The following is a 19,538-nucleotide window of genomic DNA, read 5'->3' as shown; positions in this document are numbered from 1 at the left end:
TAAAGTATATTCGAGCACTCACATTCACGCACCATTGGCACAATTGGGGTGACAATGATTCGTGTTGGACGGGAAAGAAATGGTGAAAAATGGTGTCGGATGGAAAGGATGCACTGCTGATTTGCTTTATTGGCGGTATAAATCTATCGAAATGATATTTTCATGCAAAAAGAGTGAGAGAGAAAGAAGCGAGAGAAAGCAAGGGACTTAAAGAAGAGATAAAAAAATATATATATAAAACATAAAATAAAATTCAAACTATAAAATGTATAAGTGTGGAACTATCACCTGATGATGACATAATAACTCTCTTTATAGAAGTTTTGCATAAAAATCTTTACGTCTTTTACGTTCTTTGCGTTCAATGGTCCAATATTTGTCTGAAACGGATCCACTATTAACTCCATCCGACATTGTCCAAATCCGACATATGCCACTAGGGAGGCCATCAACAATAACCCGCCCCATTCTACCCCATGAGTCTACCACTCCCGAAAAAAACCAACGACTGTGATAAGAATGAAAAATGATTCCCTCCAACTAAGCGAAAAACTTTACATGACGCGTACGGGACGCGTACGGTGTACGGTACGGAGAAGACAAGTTCTTCCCAAGTCGTTTCCCTGACGCTATCAACGTTTCCTCCTGTTTTACGGTTCTTCTGCGAGTAAACTAAAGAAAAAGAGAATAAATTCGCCCAAACACACAGCCTAACTAGACGCACAAGAATGAACCATTAGACATCATAAATCCATCCACCCGCGGGATCACAACGATGAAGTGACGAAGCACGTGCCAGAAATCTTACACGACGGTTCCGTCGAACGAGGACATTAATTTGGTCTACCGCACACCGCCGGCGTTGTATGCTTAAAGCTGCAAAACTGGCTGTCACGGTGAGCCCTGGATGCTGGTTGGCTGTCGTCGTGGTGTCGTGCTGAAAGCATGCCTGTCAAAATGCATCACCGGTTGAGGTTTGGTTGGGCTGTGGGTCGTGAATGCACATCGTGCTGTGCAGTGACATTCGACGGGAAAAACTTCTACACTCGAGCGACTCCAGCGTTAAATATCGATGCATAACGTTGATGGGAGCAACGGGGGCTTGGAGAAGTAATGCACATACGTGTTGCATGTGTGTGTATGTCTTTTTTCAGGTAAAAATAAGGACAACAATTCATTGTTTGAAAATAGGGCAATTCGATGAAGTGAAATGATTATTCAACTACGAGTAATTTGCATGTTGCATAATTTTAGGCTGATAACGAAACATTATGTTTTTATATGTTTTATCTAAGTTCTTAAAAGGTTCATAAGTTCAATTGGGCCAGACATGCGATGATTAGTTTGTTTTATTTTTTTCATACACCTATTTCAACAGTTTGCCCTTCGCTCTGTTGGGTATTTTATTACTAATCTTAACAATACTTAACTATGTTTAAACTAACCTTAACCTACGGAATGGAACAACACATAAAAAAACAAAGAAGGCAGAAAAATTAGCAAAAATTAGGAAGTGGGTGTCACCCGGCTTCCTCGAAAGCCTCCCGCCCTCTTCCACTCTACATTTCGGTTTTTGATTCCGCAAAAGGCCTCCAATTCGCCTTTGCCCACGGTCACAGCATGTTGTATTATAGGGCTCTCCACGAAAGGGGACCTAAGAAGGGCTACGATTTCGAAGGGAGTGGAAGGGAACATTCAGTGGGATGTTGCTGAGCGAAGCTGGGGCATCGAAACAATTAAGGAGAAGTGTGGCAACCAATGGGGATTGGGAGATCTAACGGCGATCTTCAAGCGACGCAAGACCAAGCAACCGACATCTGTCCTCATAACAGGGCAGGACAGAGGATCGATCACCAATGATTTTCCGGAAGGTAACCGCAGCGAAGGGCCTCTGCATTCGCTCTATTTGATCCTTCCAGACGGGAGCCAGATCACAAAGCAATTCTCCAGCACCGACCTGACTACTAAACAGAACAAAGTCTTCAAACGACAGGCATCAGTGAAGTCGCAGGCCACACGTTTCAGAACACCAAGAGTTCTTCTTGATTTGCTGACTATGGAGTCAATGTGGTGAGAAAAGGTATGTAGCGGGCATCTCGATCGAAGCGTGTAAACCAACGCTTTGCTAGCTTAGGGCTACATGCCGAATGACGAATCAAATGCGAAAAATGAACTAAACGATAGTCAGTAAGATCCCAACCACGAAACCAACTGGAGTTAGAGCATCATCATAATACAACCGTCCGAAAGCCTGGTGCGAAAAGTGAGACCCCCACAGGTGAGACCTGTGTCAAGCCAAATGCCCAAGTCCTTGACCACCGAAACGCGTCTAACCAAATGTTTAAAAATGATATAAATTTGCAGCATAGTTTCATCAATAAGCGAAAGACAATTTAAACTGTTAGATATTTCAATCAACTTTGCCTGTCGATTCAAAAATAAATCCAACGATAAGAATTGAGGATTCAGGTACAAAATTAAAAGCAAATTAAACTGACCTTTAAAGAACTTTAACCACTGCAATCGTTCCCTGTGAACAAAGAAAACTTCAAATTTGTTTCATCATCGACGAGTGGAATAAAATTGCATAATTTTGTTAAAGTTTTGTTATGAAAATTATTTTAAAGGCTGGCTGTTAGATCATTTTAAACGCTTTGCAACGTATAATTCTGCTTGATTTTCAGGACACGGCACTGTCCCAAGAAATCACGATAATATTTCTTTCCAACTAAGTTATTTAACGTCGAAATTTACACCGAACATACAAACTTTTAATTGTAACATTACCCGACACGCGTTTTGCACCGCTTCGCGCCTATCCCGGATCAAGTATCACCGCCCTGAAGCTCATTTCCATAATTGGACCATATATATTGTGCGTTGATATCCAACAGCTTGCGCCATGACCGACACCACATCCTGAACGATCTCGATACCCGTTACGGGCGAACCACGTTTCCGGAACACACTGGAACAGATTTTCGAATCCTTCATTCTTGTAAGGTTTAAACCCGAGGTGCTACCAGGACACCACATAAAATACTCAAGATTGGTGATTTTCTTGATGCTCCGCCGAAAAAGAGAAAGTCCTTTAGTGTGTGTGTGTTTAATTCATCTTCAGTGGCACAGTGGCAAGTGTTCCATGAGCATCATGTTTCCGTTGTAACATCATTCCGGTGGCATCGAATTTGGTTGGAGCCGCACGGCCAACCGTAGGAGAGTACCGTAATGGTGGAATGTCAACCTAACGAGCGCGTTACTTGGCGCAACGATTTATTAAGATAATTTATGGTCGAACGAAGATTTCGACTCAACCCTGCTTCCTTGAGATGCTGTTTTTTGTGTGGTTTATGGGTGCGGAAAATTTTCACGTTCACTCACAATCATTGGCGCACAGGCTATTATCGTTTCAGATTCCGAGCCATCAGAAGCGAAGAGAATTCCGATTATCATTCGCCTAGTATTCATTTAGTTTTTGAAGGGAGTTCAGATGTGCAGTCTGACCCGATTCCAACGGACTAAAACACGTAGTCCATTAATGCGTTTGTTTCAGCTAAAGATGGATGCAGACGATGTTCATTAGAACGATTCTACAGCACACTCGACGCTTTCAAATAGAACATATTACTATCGTCTTTAATATCAACTCTAAAGGAAGACATTTTTCAATGCTCACAAACTTGCAACTGAAGCTAAAGATGCTGCGGATTGAGGAGACATTTCTTTGTGCATGAATTGAGATTCTCATTAAATCAGGTTCCAGGAATGATTCAATTAGAGGAGCGACAATTTTGTTGAAAATCCCATCATTAACACTTCACAGACAATCAGCAGTACATCACGGAAGGGAATAAATTCCAATAAACTTGTCTGTCCCTTTTCTGGCCTAAGAGCAAACTATGTTCAGTTACGTTACACGTCAATAAGATTTGATTCTAGAACGACATGGCTAAACGGGCAAAATGAAAGAACGTTTTGTTTCTCCGTGATAACTACTGAACCTTCTAGGGCACATACACTGAACTATTTGGAATCGATTTATCGAGTACTTCAAAGGGACAACATTGATCATGTTAGGCTTATGAAGCCACGATTAAATTTGAGATCAAAAGATTTTTTTACCAGTTAAATAGTTGTAGAGCTGTACTCCAGGATGTTTTGTGTAACAATGCCAGTGTTACTGCGGAACTCAATGTCGCAACGAGGGACACACGGACATTCGGTTCTTTACGAGTGTTTCTTTAAGCGCACGGTTGTTTTTTTTTTAAACTCGTGAATAAATTGGGACAATTGAAGTTAAAAAAGCCGTACAACTCATTCGGAATCGAAAGCAACCTTTTTACAGGACGAATCAAGGTTTGTCATCCTGTTGCAGGACGCAACAGATAGGTAATGTAGCCTAAGAAATGTTGTTGTTTAGTTGATGTGACAGTAGATTATATTTTAGTAGATGTTTTTACTAGTTGCAGATTTACCCTGATTGTCATTTAAATGATTACTAGAATTGATTTCGTAGTTGTCAATAATTAATCTCACGGGTTTTCCTGCAAAAGGTAGTCCTGCAAAAGGTAGTCCTGCAAAAGATTGCGTTAAGGAAGTAATTGAGGTTATGAAAATAAACAACTCTTAATTCATCTTAGATTTAAGAATTTAATAGAATTTTATTTTTCTTTTTGTAAGAATGGCCTGGTCGTATTGCTTTTGACTCATGAATACTACGTAGTGAGGTTAATCAGTCCTCACTAAGGATGAACGGTCCAGATGGGATTTGAACCCCGGTCCTGCCGCTTGAAGACCGGCGCCGATGTCGCCTGCACCACCGAGCCGTCCCAATTTAATAGAAATCCTTAATAAACATCCGAAGACTTTTTTAGATATTTTAATAACAAATTTTGTAACTACAACCTTCATAGTGAAACAAATATATTTACTTTCTTTTTTGTGACTTTTTTTGACAGAAATTTGATCGAGAAAATCGATCTAAATGGGATTTGATTTACGATTCAGATATGTGAAAATAGGGGCGGCCCGGTGGTGTATGCGACAGCAGCGCCGGTCTTCAAACGGCAGGACCGGGGTTCAAATCTCATCCGGACCGTCCCCCCGTAGTGAGGACTGACTAACCAACTACGTGGTATCGGCAGTCATCTAGTTCGATGGCCGGCATGACCTTAGAGGTCGTTACGCCAAGAAGAAGAAGAAGAAGATATGTGAAAATGCCTGCCCCTTTTGCGCTGAGTTGCGCGCTACCACGTGGCCTCGATGCCATTATTATTTGTACTTAAATATATATAGCGATGTAGTCATTTTGGAAGCAAAAAATAATGCAAATACTGTCTTATTACCTCACCATACTGTGGTTGTTGTGTAGTCATTCTCTCTTTTACCGTCTTTTTATTTGCTTTGGTGATCAAGACTTATGAACAACAAAGATGTGTCCTTTTCGCCATCAAGCTCAGTCTCTCCCAAAACTATCAGAAACACTCGATTCAAGACCAAATAAAAGTTGGTCTATTATTTCACTATTTCCATTTTTCTCTTCTGCATTTCATAAAGCTGCTTGTGCTGTCGTCATGGGCTGAAAAGAACAAGCGATAAGCCATGCTTTCGACATAAATCAATACACAACTTTCCCCAATGCCAGAGTACCAGTTATCCGCTGAACTACACGGAACACATTCATCATCACAGCTGACGGAGCCACAAGGATTTAATTATTCACAGCAAAAAGAATGACCGTCTTAATTGCCTGTACTTACGGTAACGCATAACTATCGGGCTGTACCTTAATAGTTTGCCCATAAAACATGTGCAGACCCTAGCTCAGGTCATCAAACCTTCTCGGTGTTGGAGCTTCTTTCTGTTTGTTTCCAATTTTTTGCCTCTTTTGAACTAATCTTGTACAAACGACTAGCATTTGCTTATAAAACAGGAAGTACTCAGTACAAAATATATTGTACGGACAGCCAATGGCAACATCGAAATCGTTCAACGAGAGAGAAGCGTATCGTATTTTTTTCTTCATGTAAAGTATTAAGAGTTTCCTATGACAATAAAATTTAATTTATACATTATACTTCATACATCTTCTTCTTGGCTTAACGACCTTCTAAGATCACGTCGGCCAACGAATGGCTTACTAGACTTGCCGATATCACGTCGTTGGATAGACAGCCCGAATGGGATTTGAACTCCGGTACTGCCGTTTGAAGAGCGGCGCCACTGTCACCTACACCCCAGGGCCACCCCAACATATAACCAATTTAAACAATGAATATTTTGTAAATGAATCTCACAATCTTATTTGCTTATTATGAAACTCTATGGCAGCATCTACGCGGAGAACCAATATTCTGTTTCTAGTATCTCGTCTCCTTCATAGATGTGAGCGTTGGGTGCCATTCTCATGACATGTTCAGTCCAGTCTAAACCACTACATAATAACTAGAACTTTGGCACCTGGGAAGACCAAAAACCCTTCCAAATATCTCTCATCCCGGTCCACAAAAATGCCCTGAGAGTTTTCCATACACTTCCTTCTGTCATGTGGTAAAGATCATTGTCATTCTAACAAGTCTCGTCAGCTAGACGAGGAGTTTATTCAGAACCAGCTACTGCTCCAATATTTGCCACATAGTGAAGATCTGATTGATAACCCTTCCAAACTGTCTCCTCGTACGTAGGACTATCCGACAACGGGTAATTTAAGTCAAAGAAGCCAGAAATAGCAAGCAGATCAACACATAAAAGAAGAAGATCGTTTAAACTCTGCATTTCTGAATCCTTGCTGATGTCTCTGATTTCATCTATCTCTTTGATGCATAAGGCATTTTGATCCTACAATATATTTGCAAGGATATCTTGAAGGCAGTACTCAACATCGTATTAACCCTGTAATTGTTACAGACCAGCTTTCCTCTCTATTTGTACATGGAGTAGATAATCAAAAGTTGTTGTTTGATGTATGCATATTGATCACCAGCTAGCGCCATTATGTCAGCAGGACATTTGTTCGATTTGACGCGCATTTTTTCGAATTTGTTTTTATTTTGTAAATCGATTCTTGAAGGAACAACAGAAACCCTAATTTATGAAACAGATCGCTAGGTGTAAAAACTAATCAAATTATTGAATTCAATTGACTGTAATGAAGCATGAACGATTTTTTAAAAGCGAATTTTTAGCAAATTCCTTACAAAAACTCAATAAACTGTTGGGGAGACATTTTTTATCTATCTCACTTCACTTCAGCACTGATGGAATTAATCACAATATCTTCTTTTATAATCGCTCCAGCAACCATTCATCCTCATTTCGTATCGCAAATGTTCTTGCTAAACAGCGATTTGGTCAAAAATGTTGGCCAAACCCCAGCCCAGCCAACAGGCAGGGTGCCTGTTGGCTTGTGGAAAGCGTACAGTGATATTAATGAATTATCCTAAGACAAGCTGCTTACACTTGGAATTTTGAGCTGTAGCAGTGAAAAAAATAAACACTCTCGGGTTCGTTAGAATAAAATACCGGAGAAAGAAGCTGTAGAAAAATGTTTCAAGCACACACTCACACACAGACACACCCGAATTCCGTCCAAAGTCCATAGCAAGCATGAAAAGTCCATTTATTTTCCTTACACATAAACACTGGAAACTGGCGGTTTTCTTATCGACGCAAACCACCAAACCGGATGGTGGGTGTGGCATAAAGCATATTTTAGAGATAATGTTTCGGTTTGTGACCGGTGCAACGAAAAATCTTCCTCTCCTGTTATTCCATCCATCGTACCCAGCCGCTTCGGTCTCTTTTGCCCGGCTGCGTCAATAAATTACTGAATCAAGTTTAGCGTGCCAGAAATTAGGAAGAGCATCCTAATAAGCTTAAGTAAGGATCGGTGCCTTACTGTAGCGGACTAGGCATGTACTTTTAAAGTGATTTAATGTCGTTTCTCGCACAGATAGGTGAAAGTTTATGCCGTAAGCAGCATTTTTTTCTCAGCTTTGCATTTGGTTGAATGAAGCAATCAAAAATCTGAAACTTATTCGACATGTTTTGTGGAGAGGGGTATTAGGCGGCTTGCTTTGGAACAATTAAGCTAAAAAGCTATGAGGCAAAGGGAATAGGTTAGTTTCACGAAGATGGGGAGCATGTTTTATTGCCATGAGCTTGATTACCGAATACAAAAATCGACGAATAATAGGATCAGGTTGATTTTAGCTAATAATTTTTCTTATGATATGAGATGAAACCAAGATATTACGGGATTGAGTAAAAATTTGTTTTTTTAGAAAAAAGTCTTATATCACATTAAACTCATCGCTAATATTTGACATTCGACTCAAGATCGGCGGTTGGGCGTTGACACCAATATTTTGATTTCGTCTCGTTAATCTTGTATACGACGTTATATGCCGCCTTGTCACCAGCCTTTTGATCCTTTGGCAAGCTTCTGTTGCAAAGCAGAGCCTCAAGGCAATACTGCCCATGTCACCAGCGTATGCCAGGATATGACTTATAGCAAATAGTTTTCGAAGCTTCCACTTCCGAGTCTCGAATAGCCCTCTCTTGCACCAGATTGAATATTGACATTAATGTTGATCACTTGATGTTGGCCATCTTACAAGTCTGGTAAGCTTAACAGAGATTTCAGAAGGACATTCCTTACGAAGAGGATCAATAAATTATTGAACGTTTTTTATTTTTTTATTTCGAGAGGTATGGTTTGACCGTATTGCTTAAAACTCATTTACAAGTTAGTTACAATTCACATTGGTTTGGAGACATTCCCGTCTCCAAACTGTGAAAGGGCACCCTATCCTGGGTGTGTTCGGACGTTTCGAAGAATGTTGTTCTGTCATCCAAATAGTATGTGCAGCTTTAAACGAGTGTCTGCATCATTCCACGAAAGTACATCACTTCCCGTATGAGCTTGTGAGCGTGGTGTGTGGTTTTGATCTACCATTGTTGGCCGTTGTAGTCCAAAAAATGTTTCACGGATCACAGAACAAGTGTCTACATGTTTGAAACATTCAAACAATGTAATAACGGCAATAAACAAATTAAAATCATCGTATAACCCTGGTCGCGACGGCATACCTGCAGTTGTGATGAAGCAGTGCTTGGCTTCGTTATGTCCCCTTCTCGTCAGGATTTTCAATTTATCGATGGACAAAGGTGAGATCCCAGCCGTTTGAAAGACGTCATGGATGATTCCTCTGTATAAAAAAAGGCGAAAGGCAGCTTGCTACCAGCTATAGAGGCATCACATCGATGCGCGCGAGTGTCAAAGTAATAGAAATAACCGTCAATGATTGTATCCTTAAAGCGTCTCTAGGCTACTTGAAGAAGGAACAGCACGGTTTCATGCCTAAACGTTCTACCTCTACAAATTTAGTACGATTTGTCACTGAGTGTGTGAACCGCATGGACCAGGGTTTTCAATAATACTATTGAATAAACTCCAAAGGCTGGGCCTCTCAGAGTCAATCCTAACTTGGCTGAACTCCTTCGTAACCTTCGTAACCGAACGTATCGTGTGAAATTTCGGAATCACACTTCTCGTAAGCACCTAAGGAGTTCCTCAGGGCAGCAATCTGGGACCATTGCTGTTTATTTTATACATAAACGTCGTATGCTCTCTTCTACCTGACAACTGCTATTTGCTATACGCTGACGATGTCAAACTGTTTATGCCCGTAAAATCGACCAAAGATTGTGCTAAACTACAGCAAACTGTCTCGGTGTTCAACTACTGGTGCGTCCTCAACTGTTTGTCTCTATGTGCCGAAAAGTGTTTCGTTTTGTCCTTTACGCGTGCGAAATCAATGGTTAATTATGATTATTATATAAACGGCGTATGCCGTACGAGAACTGCACAAATGCGCGGCCTAGGAGTTTTACTTGACCAAAAATTGTCCCTCGGACTTCATTACGACAACGTTATCAACTGCGCCAATAGAACTCTAGGATTAATATTCAAACTGACTCGTGACTTTGACGACTTCCGGTGTTTAAAAGCTCTGTATTGCTCGCTGGTTAGATCGCTCCTGGAATACTGTTCACCTGTGTGCTGTCCATACACTAACGAACGGATAAACGGATTTGGATTTGAGGCTGTCCAAAGAAAGTTCACACGTTTCGCGATTCGTAAGTTAGGATGGGCTGATAGTTCCTCCCTCCCATAAAACACTGAGCGTTGTCAACTGTTAGGCCTCGAGCCTCTGGAACATCGGCGGTATTTGCATCAAGCCTCATTCATAGCAGGACTTCTTTTAGGAACTATCGACGATCCTTAATCTATTTATTAGGAGAACTTAGATTTAATGTCCCCAGACTATCCGCCGGAAATCACCTAATGTTACTTGTTACGCGCTCGCGAACGGAGTATGGATATGATGCTCCCCTAAAATCCATGATACGCCGATTCAACATGCCGGTTCGCACATGTTTGCCTTTAATATGCCTCTTTCCACGTTTAAAAATCTGTTACGCATCCGTCTTACTACGAACTAATTAGCTGTACATGACATATGTTTTTACTTATAAGTCTTGTAAAACTGTAATCCTCCTGCTTCGTTAAGATGTAAACGGCGAACGATCAATAAACAATAATAATTATCCGCGATTTTGACAGAACCAAACATCCAAATGTTCTACGTCTTATTGTTGTTCTATCTAAAATCGCACACTATTCCAAACATGGAGACACCCACCCTATTACCTGAGACACACCGTACAATGATATGTTCCTTCTGGAACCTCCAAATTCTATATGGAATTCTATATACGGCCCAATCGAGTTAAGATCGTCGCCGCCACACCCACTATCGCCATAACTGCCAATGAAACCTAATTAAATTAAATGAATTTCGATATAAAGCGGAGGAACAGCAGATCGTCCAGGCCAAAAACAGTCTAAGGACTGTTTTTTTTTAAACCTGTTCATGTGGAACCCTTAGTTAAAGAACTGTCAATTCAAACAATATATTGCATACCTTTAGGCGGTTACATCGAAAAGCTCCGCTGTTAACCATTTATAAAACACAGGCATGACAGGAGTAGCATAAAATGTTATAATAATGAATTTTTCATATGTAAATATAGAATCTTGAATAAACGTACAACGCTATCATATTCACTGGGAATACCATCATGCACTGGTACACAATATGCACACCATATATGTTTATTACAACCCTTATCGCTAAAACGTACATCAAGTACAAACATGCATTCAATCCCACCCTCAGATCTGTGGGTCTTCTGGCACTAGCTTTACCAGCTTTTTGGATGCTTCCCACAGTTCATGCTGTCTGGCGACGTGCTGAACACGTCGATTCAGCTGATGCACCTTGCATCCCCGGAAGTACTGGCCACTGATCGTTTCCACGTCCGGCGACACCGACAGATAGATACTGGTGCGGGCACCTTCCTCCGGCGTGCGGAAGCACATCTGGATCGGCTTAAACAGTATGCTGATCGGGAACGGCACATTGCGCCAGATGCCGGTATCGATAACGCCCGGGTGAAGACAGTTCGCCGTCACCTTCGTACCCTGCAGACGGCGGGCCAGCTCCTGCGTGAACATAATCTCTGCAAACTTGGACAGATTATACAGATGGATCGGAAAGAGCGAAAAGTAGTTGACCGGATTGATGCTATTGATGTTGGCCGGATTGAGTGAAGCAAACTGGTACAGTTTCGATGACACGATCACGATCCGACCCTGTTCGGAGCGCTTCAGCAAATCAATCAGCAGATGGGTCAGCAAGAATGGACCATAGTAGTTGGTCGCCATCGTAAATTCCAGCCCGTCCGGCGTTACCTTGTTGTTAAAGCCCTGTGCAACGCCGGCATTGTGTATCAGCACATCGATCACCGGTTCCGTGGCAACAATTTCTTTCGCAAATGCACGCACCGATGTCAGCGAACTGATGTCGACGTGTTTGATGAGCAGCTTGGTATTACCCGTCTCGGCCATTATTTCCTCTGCAAAGGAGCGATTTTCAATTAAGAGCATCGGTACGAGTGAAAAACTCCACCGCACTTCGCAGCGTACTCAAGCTGATTGAGTTTAGTAAGGAAGCATTGGAAACGATACGGCTGTAAACTCAACATTCCAAACAGAAGCCAATAATGTTACTGAGCAACCAAATATAAGCGTTTAAAATTAATATGGAAGCGTCTGGTTAGTATGGAAACTTCTGCACGACATACGAGATTACCTTTTCTTAATCATTTACTGTTTAAAATATATATTATTGAATTCAAAATATATGTTTGAAACCCATTACTTAATGCAAACGGCAAATGCACGTGTATGCGCTACTTAATAAAAGAAGCTTTCGGGAAAACTTTCATGAGTGAAATATTTCATTCAAATTGAATTGGAACCGAATTTTCAGTGCAATGTTATCTGCGGTAAATTTAAAGTTCACATTTAATAAATAATCATAAAAAAGAAAAATATTTCTCATCTTTACAACCAATAAAACTTAAGCCGCAGTGTATAAACAGGAGGATTCTATTGGCTCAAAGATTAAAGTGATTTTTATGAAACTTTTCATGCAATTTTCAACAGCACTGCTACAGTGGGTGTCAAATATCGGTTATAGTCTGATTTAACTCAAATACCGATCAAGAGAGACGAATGAAGCGAGGGCTCAAAGTCTCCGATTAACTCCGATAAAGCCAACTATCAAACGTTTCAAGATCAAAATAGACATTTGCTTCTAATTATTAAAAGGTTACTGAAAATAACAAACACATCTAAATGTAATGAACTTAAACCATGCTCAAAAAGTTGAGTAAACGATGGATGATGTAATTAATTGAATCCTTGTGGAATGAATAATAATTAAATTTACTTAACTAAAGCATATTTTTTTAAATCGATTACTCTAGAAGGTTTAACCCACTAACCTATCATGAATTCTGCTGATGCATCCTACTCGCTCAGTGAATGATGATGATAGTGTCAGCAAATTACTCCTCAAATGAATAAAAACTCGGCCACCCATTTCATAGCGAGCATTAATAGCTGAATCTTTTCTATCCGAAGGTTTACTTCTATCGTTGAAACAGTAGGTTAACGAAAAAATAAAAGACAAAAAACCGTCCGCGAAGCGTAAATTGAAAACCACCCAACGATCGCATGAACAAATGAAGCAAGAAATGCAAAAATTGTCAATCAGCAAACACACCACGGCAAACATACTGTTCCAGAGCTTTGGAGAACCAGCCTAGTAAAAAATAAACCAACCGCCGGTCAGTGACTTGTGCCCACCAACCCGCTAAACGACGGATCAACTGAGATTTATTTATTTAACACACCGCGGCTGTATGTCGAGAATAATGTGACGTTAAATGCTATGAACAATAAAGAAAAAAAATCCCCCTCAAACATCCTCTCTGTGGAAGGGCAAACATGCAGGACGGTTGAAAGAATGTCTAGAGGAAAAATGCCCAACCCAACGTTGGGATTAAATTTTGGGATCACTCTCGGTAAGCTTGACGATCTTTGCCGACTCGTCCCACAGTTTGCGGGCCCGTTCCATGTCGCTGATGCTTGCGCTTAGGCTTGCCTCCTTGCAGTCCATGAAGTACTTGCCGGTGACGCCCTGCACCTCCTCGGAGCAGGCAAGGTAGAGCGAGGTCTGCGCACCCTCAACATTCGTCTTGAAGAAGCTCTTGATCACACGCATCGGCAGCGTGAGCGGGAACGGTACGTTACGCCAGATGCCGGAATCGATCATGCCCGGATGCAGACAGTTGGCCGTCACAGACGTACCCTCGAGCCGGCGGGCCAGCTCGCGCGTAAACATTACGTTCGCACACTTCGACACGTAGTACAGGTACGCCGGCAAGCTGCCCACCGGGTTGAGATTGTCCAGATTGACCGACGCGAAACGGTACAGCTCGGAAGCAACCACGACGATGCGGCTCGGGGAGGAGCGTTTCAGCAGATCGATCAGCAGATGGGTCAGCAGGAACGGTCCGTAGTGGTTGGTAGCCATCGTAAACTCGATACCGTCGACGGATTTCGATTTGCGGAACGTTTCGGCAAACCCAGCATTGTGGATCAGCACGTCCAGCTTGCGCTCGGTGCGAAGCACTTCCGATGCAAACTCGCGCACCGACGCTTGGGAGCTGAGATCTAGCTTCAGCACGGTTACGTTCTGGTTGCCTGTTTCCTTCACTATCTCATCTGCGGAGGAAAAAAGTCGAGTTTCATCGCTGGTTTGGGGCTGGGAGTGATGTGGCTAATCGCCGTGAGGAAGAAGGTACAATGTACAAGTAGAGGTAGCATTCTTTTTAAAATGGCGCCTCTTTACAGTTTTTCTCCGACCATGCACGTGCAGCAGAAGTGGATAGACTTTGTACAAAAGCTTAACGAACTTTTGGTGACGTTTGCAATCGTTGCAATATATACACGTGGATCGACGAATAGGCGACGAAAACTTTCCAACCCTTATTACCTACGATTAGCTACGGGGGGGAGCGTTTCTTAAAGACTTCGATTTTGAAGATCACCGAAACGATGTTTACCCACTAAATGAGTGATCCTAATGGTCAGTAAGCGTTCCAGCCCTTAAATCAACCAGAGCCACCAGAGAGTCCCCATTTTACATCACACCATACAACTAAACCAGAATAGCTGTAAACTACGGATGTTAGTAACGCCGCTAACACACCCATAAAACGGACCAATGCCTTACCTTGTGCCTCCTTCGCCGTTGTCATGTTCCGGCAGGCCATAATGACGCGAGCGCCTCGTTTAGCCAAATCACGGGCAGTTTCCTTGCCAATGCCCGAGTTTGCACCGGTAATGATCACCGTCTTACCTTCCATCTTTCGCTGTGGAAATTCAAAGTTTTGGAGGTGTTCGCAGTGAGGGAGGAAAGAAAGGGAGTGGAAGATAAAATAAAAACAAAAGTCAAAATAAAATAACAATGCACAAGACACGTTGCACGTTCCAGTGAACAGCAGCTTCTTCTGTTTCACGGCCACCCAATCTACGCTTTCACCAGCCTGGCCAGTAGTGTATGCTTACAGAGGAGGTAAAGTGCCCGCAGGTAAGGTAGAGGTAGTATTTGATTAGTGACAGTATGATCGCAACTCCCGTAACTACGGATGCTATCGCCGTCAGTGGATCGTTGAACCCGAATGGTGACATGGTTGCGGCGTTTTTTATCTACTTTTTGTCTACAGTGTGTGTGTGTGTGTGTGTGTGTGTGTAGGGGGTGGCGTAGTAGGAAGGGGGTAGTTTATTTGGGGTGGAAAAATTGGACAAGGACACGGTACACCGGGAAAGAAAGAAAAAAAGAAGAAAAAAACACGAAAATTAGTTGGGACCGGTATTTTGCTGTACTTGTGCAGTAGTAAATGTTGTGTGTGACCGTTTTCTTTTGTTATATTTTACACTTTTTTAATTAAAAAATAAAGAACCAATGCACAACGAACGTTAATTTTGACAGTATGTTTTCTGCATCTTTTCATCGGTTTTGTTTGAATCATACGAGCGCATGCGTAAGAGGAAATTAATTTCCTTTCATCTATTGAATTTTAATTAATATTTCTTCTCTTTTTCCTAAACTTTCTAAACATCTTTTTCGTTACATCAAGCTGCTAATTAGTGTGTTTGTTGTGCAACAGTTTAATTAAGTTATACTTATAGATGAAACACTGTAAATAAATTAGAAGTGTCAATTCCATGTTGAGTTAAAAATTATATTAAACTGTACAAACAGTGGTAAGTAATAGTAAATTCAATAATTACATATTGTAACAACAAATATAGTAACCGTGAAACCGCGTGCGGAGCATGAGCCGTTCTAGAGCCAGATACACTGAGCGAAATAAATACAACACCGGCCTTTTTTTTTGACAACATTTTCGATATCTATGACTCTGTTTTTTTTTTAAGTTTTGAACGTTAGTTCAATCTCTTTTGAATCTTTGTGCATCATTGCATAGAAATTTTTGTGAACCATTCGCATTAAATTCGATAAATTTGTGAAAAAGAGTGCGGAATAAAAATACCGCCACCTTTTAACTTCGGGTGTGATTCAACTAAAGTAAATTCTTACTAGAGGTAAAGTTTCATAATAAAATCGCCGATAAAATGCTGTAGTTATCGCTCATTACATAGCAATAGGTCTTAAGCAATAGTATCTTAAGTTATTAGAAAAGGTAAATATAAAAATAAACATTAATGCAGGCCTTTTTTCGAGAGAAATCGGACAGAATAGCTTTCAATCACTAAGCAAGGCTGTGCAGTTTAAAAAAAAAAACTACAATAACTGAGACCACATGTCTTTACGTGGAAAACAATGCAGCAGATTATGTTAAGCAATGAAAATTTGAAGCGACACAATAGCTTCAGCACAACCACCTTTACAGAACGTCGTAACTTGCATAGAACTGATTTTGCTGGTAAGTGTAAAAATGTGCTATTTTCGGTTAATATGAAGCCCATGATGGTGCTAATCATTGACTCATTGCTGTAGGATTTCTTCGAAGAAATTTGATTTTAATGTATGCTGTAAAATAGATGGTGATATTCTGATAATTTTGGGAAGTTTTCTCCTCGCAAGAAGAGCTTCCACTGACGTTGATTTGAAGGACCCGAAAGTCAAAGGATGCCATTTAAATGCTAGACATAAATATAATCGATCACAACGAGTTTTACATCGATTTATTGTGGCTTCAAACATGGATAATAACGTAATTCATAATTGAGAACTGAGTAAAATCTGGTTTTCTTAGAAAAACGTCAAATACATAGCACATCTTGCTGTTCTGTATCTCGTAGGACATCGTTCGTCAATTGTTTTTTGTCACATTTAGGAAAACAACAAACAGTTAGACTATTTTGACAAGCTGTAACGCCGTACTCTTAAATGCTAAAGGACTCGTAGAATTTGTGTATAGCCTGGAAAACAAAAAACAAATTGACCACGAAATCACTGGTTATTGCAATCATTTGAAAGGATACCGCGTACACTCACTCAAACATTTTATTGGACTTTTTGTTGTAATGTATGTATCTGTTGATTAAAAGTCAAGCTGGTTCTATTTCTACATCGCACCCTTTTTCATATATTTATCGGCTTAAATGTGAATGGTATCGCAAAATTTTCGATGCAATCATTTAAAAAGGTTCAAAATAGATTGAGCTAACTTTCTGAACTTAACTTAGCAAAATCGTTTCATGGATTTTGAAGATAATGTCAAAAAAACATGGTGGTGCTATTTTTATTCCGCTCAGTGTGTAAGCCAGATATTGGAAAATTACAGGTTTTTTGTCTCTCTGTTATGCTTTGAAACACTAAAAAAATTTGAGAATTAATGAAAAACCTTTTACAAAACAAAACGTCTCATAACTCATAGCAATAATTAAAAATAACTTGATCTGTTTATTATTTTACCCTTCCGATTTATCATTGAAAGTCTTCGATAGCAGTAAACCATCCGGTGCCACGCGAAGTGTTTAATGACTCAGCACAATCGCAGCACATTAACAGCCTCGTAACAGGTTGCACCACTTCCAAATCAATTTACCTCGAGGCCGTTCAAGACCGTACCATTAAGGTGTACCCGAATATTTCATGCGTAATCTTCATTTTCACTATCAATAGTAAACAAAAACAAAAATCGTTTTGCGTCGATCGTACGTCATCGGACAGGGAACAATCTTGAACGTTCTTCGACGATCATGGCCAGCACAGGTAGCATTCCTTCACGGTAGTAGCATTCCGATGGTCTTTCACCGGTTCTCTACCATCATAAGCATAACCTTCACCCCTTCAAGCGGCCAGTATCCGTTACGGCAGTCGAAAGGGAAGACGCCACCGAAGGCTCAACTGCTTCCCGGTTTTCCAAGTTTTATTTTTTTGTTCTGTCTTGCACTGCAAGCCCTCAATCATTTCAATTTGCATCTTCCGTTTTCGGAATAAGCAAATGAGCTAGTAAAAAAAAAAAAAAATCACGCAATAAATGCTTCCTCGTAAGCTTATATTGAGTCAATATTTGCTTATCGTGGCTCAATCGTGGCTTTTTTTTATCCACATCTTCTTCCTTGTCTTCTTTTTTTGTTGCTCCCACCAACTCTAGCAGACACTCGTCAATGTGGCTTCAGCAAGTACTTAACACTCCTATACCCACTTTAGCAACAAAGACACACGAATGTGATCATACTGTTTTTCACTTCCTCTTCAGTCGCTTCAGGGGAAGCATTCAAAGTGGGAATGACGAATGCTTTGTGGGACCCTAAACGATGAGATGAGCGGTCTGTACGAAAAATGGGTTCGTTAAAGTCAAACAAAAAGTGGCAGACGTGTTCTGACCAATTGAACCACACTTAACCGCATCGATACGGGCACAGAACGCTTAACGCTAATTACCACAATGGTGCGTAAGATGTTAAAGAATTGGTTGAAGTATGTGGTAAATGAATAAGTCTGTACCTAAAGGCGTATTCTTCTCAAGAACTCTACTTCTTCAATAGACACAACAACAAGAAAAAACAAATGTATGCGCAGAATTATTATCCGATGGGCTATCGAACCCGGATATGTTGACCAAAATAAGTAGTACAAAAAAAGCCGAAATAGACAGTTCTTTTTTTTTCCCTTAAGAAATAGTCAAAGCATAAATAATTTCTTATCGTCATGTAGTTTTGCTGGTAACGCGGCAGTATGCTTCGTTCAATTGTGCACATCATCGGTGCTGATTAGGGTTGGCGGCTCTCTGTCGAGGCGCTCCTTTTGTTCAATTATTAGTGTGTTCACAAGACATACTACTATTTACAAAAACTTTAAAAAAAACCAGCACACAAGGTTTAAAATCCTCAGCCTATGTCAAGGATTGAATATCTAGCAACGGATAAACCAAGCCGAACGAAGCTAGAAATACCAGATCAAGACCTCTCTAGGCTGTACTAGGCTAGGCAGGTTTGGAGCGATTGAGGCAAACGAGATTGAGGTGACTCAAAGTCTTTACAAAAAAAAAAGGTTATTGAGAAGCAATGAGATTTCATTTTAATAAGCATGAACTGCCCCGACTCATCTTGATTTTGCGAACAAATATTTCGCTATTTCTACGTACCGGATAGTTCATCCAAAGTGCGTTACATGCGGTATATGAGACAAGTTTTTTTCAAATAGAACGGTCTGGCCTGGTTGCTGAATATGAACCACATAAGAACATAAATTTTTAAGTTTATCACATCAATATTTAAAACCACAATATCTAATTTCATGAATTACAAGTACCCATTTTAACGAAAGGTTAAGCACAAAGTCGGTCAAATTCATGTCACTCTTTATAAATCATATTACTCTTTAAATGTAAAAATGGTTTGAGCACAATATCAAATGAAAAACCGTACTGGAGCAAATGATATTTTGCTTTATTTTTATTTTTTATTAAGTATGACGGTACGCTGCCGTATTGACAACACTATGTGTGACTGAAACAAAGAACATTAGTAGTAAGGCATTTCCTCCTGATTCTTTGCCTTATTCCGGGCATGCTCGCTTGAG

The 19,538-nt window shown here is 40.6% G+C and overlaps 2 protein-coding genes across 3 annotated transcripts in view; both read right to left on the bottom strand.

Moving 5' to 3' along the window:
* Positions 1 to 12,712, bottom strand: part of LOC126556214 (glycerol-3-phosphate phosphatase-like) — a 231,494-nt gene extending 218,782 nt beyond the window's left edge. Inside the window, exon 1 of the mRNA XM_050211441.1 lies at positions 12,708 to 12,712. The gene's annotated coding sequence lies outside the window, so the exon portion shown is untranslated. The remainder of the gene's footprint in view (positions 1 to 12,707) is intronic.
* The window catches only part of LOC126556197 (retinol dehydrogenase 14), a 128,902-nt gene continuing 120,602 nt past the window's right edge, over positions 11,239 to 19,538 (bottom strand). Inside the window, exons 2-4 of one of the 2 annotated variants that reach the window (XM_050211422.1) lie at positions 15,047 to 15,187; positions 14,712 to 14,850; positions 11,239 to 11,982 (exon numbers count right to left, since the gene is read on the bottom strand). In XM_050211422.1, coding sequence (XP_050067379.1) covers positions 11,240 to 11,982; positions 14,712 to 14,850; positions 15,047 to 15,169 — 1,005 coding nt within the window. In that variant the 5' untranslated portion in view covers positions 15,170 to 15,187 and the 3' untranslated portion in view covers position 11,239. Of the gene's footprint in view, positions 11,983 to 13,475; positions 14,201 to 14,711; positions 14,851 to 15,046; positions 15,188 to 19,538 lie in introns of those variants that run through there. The other variant, XM_050211423.1, reaches the window with a different exon arrangement.

The sequence above is a fragment of the Anopheles maculipalpis genome, chromosome 2RL (assembly GCF_943734695.1).
Source record: "Anopheles maculipalpis chromosome 2RL, idAnoMacuDA_375_x, whole genome shotgun sequence".
NCBI classification, from domain to species: Eukaryota; Metazoa; Arthropoda; class Insecta; order Diptera; family Culicidae; genus Anopheles; species Anopheles maculipalpis.
Note: the sequence above shows the minus strand (reverse complement) of the source record. Positions and strands in the feature narration are given on the sequence as shown.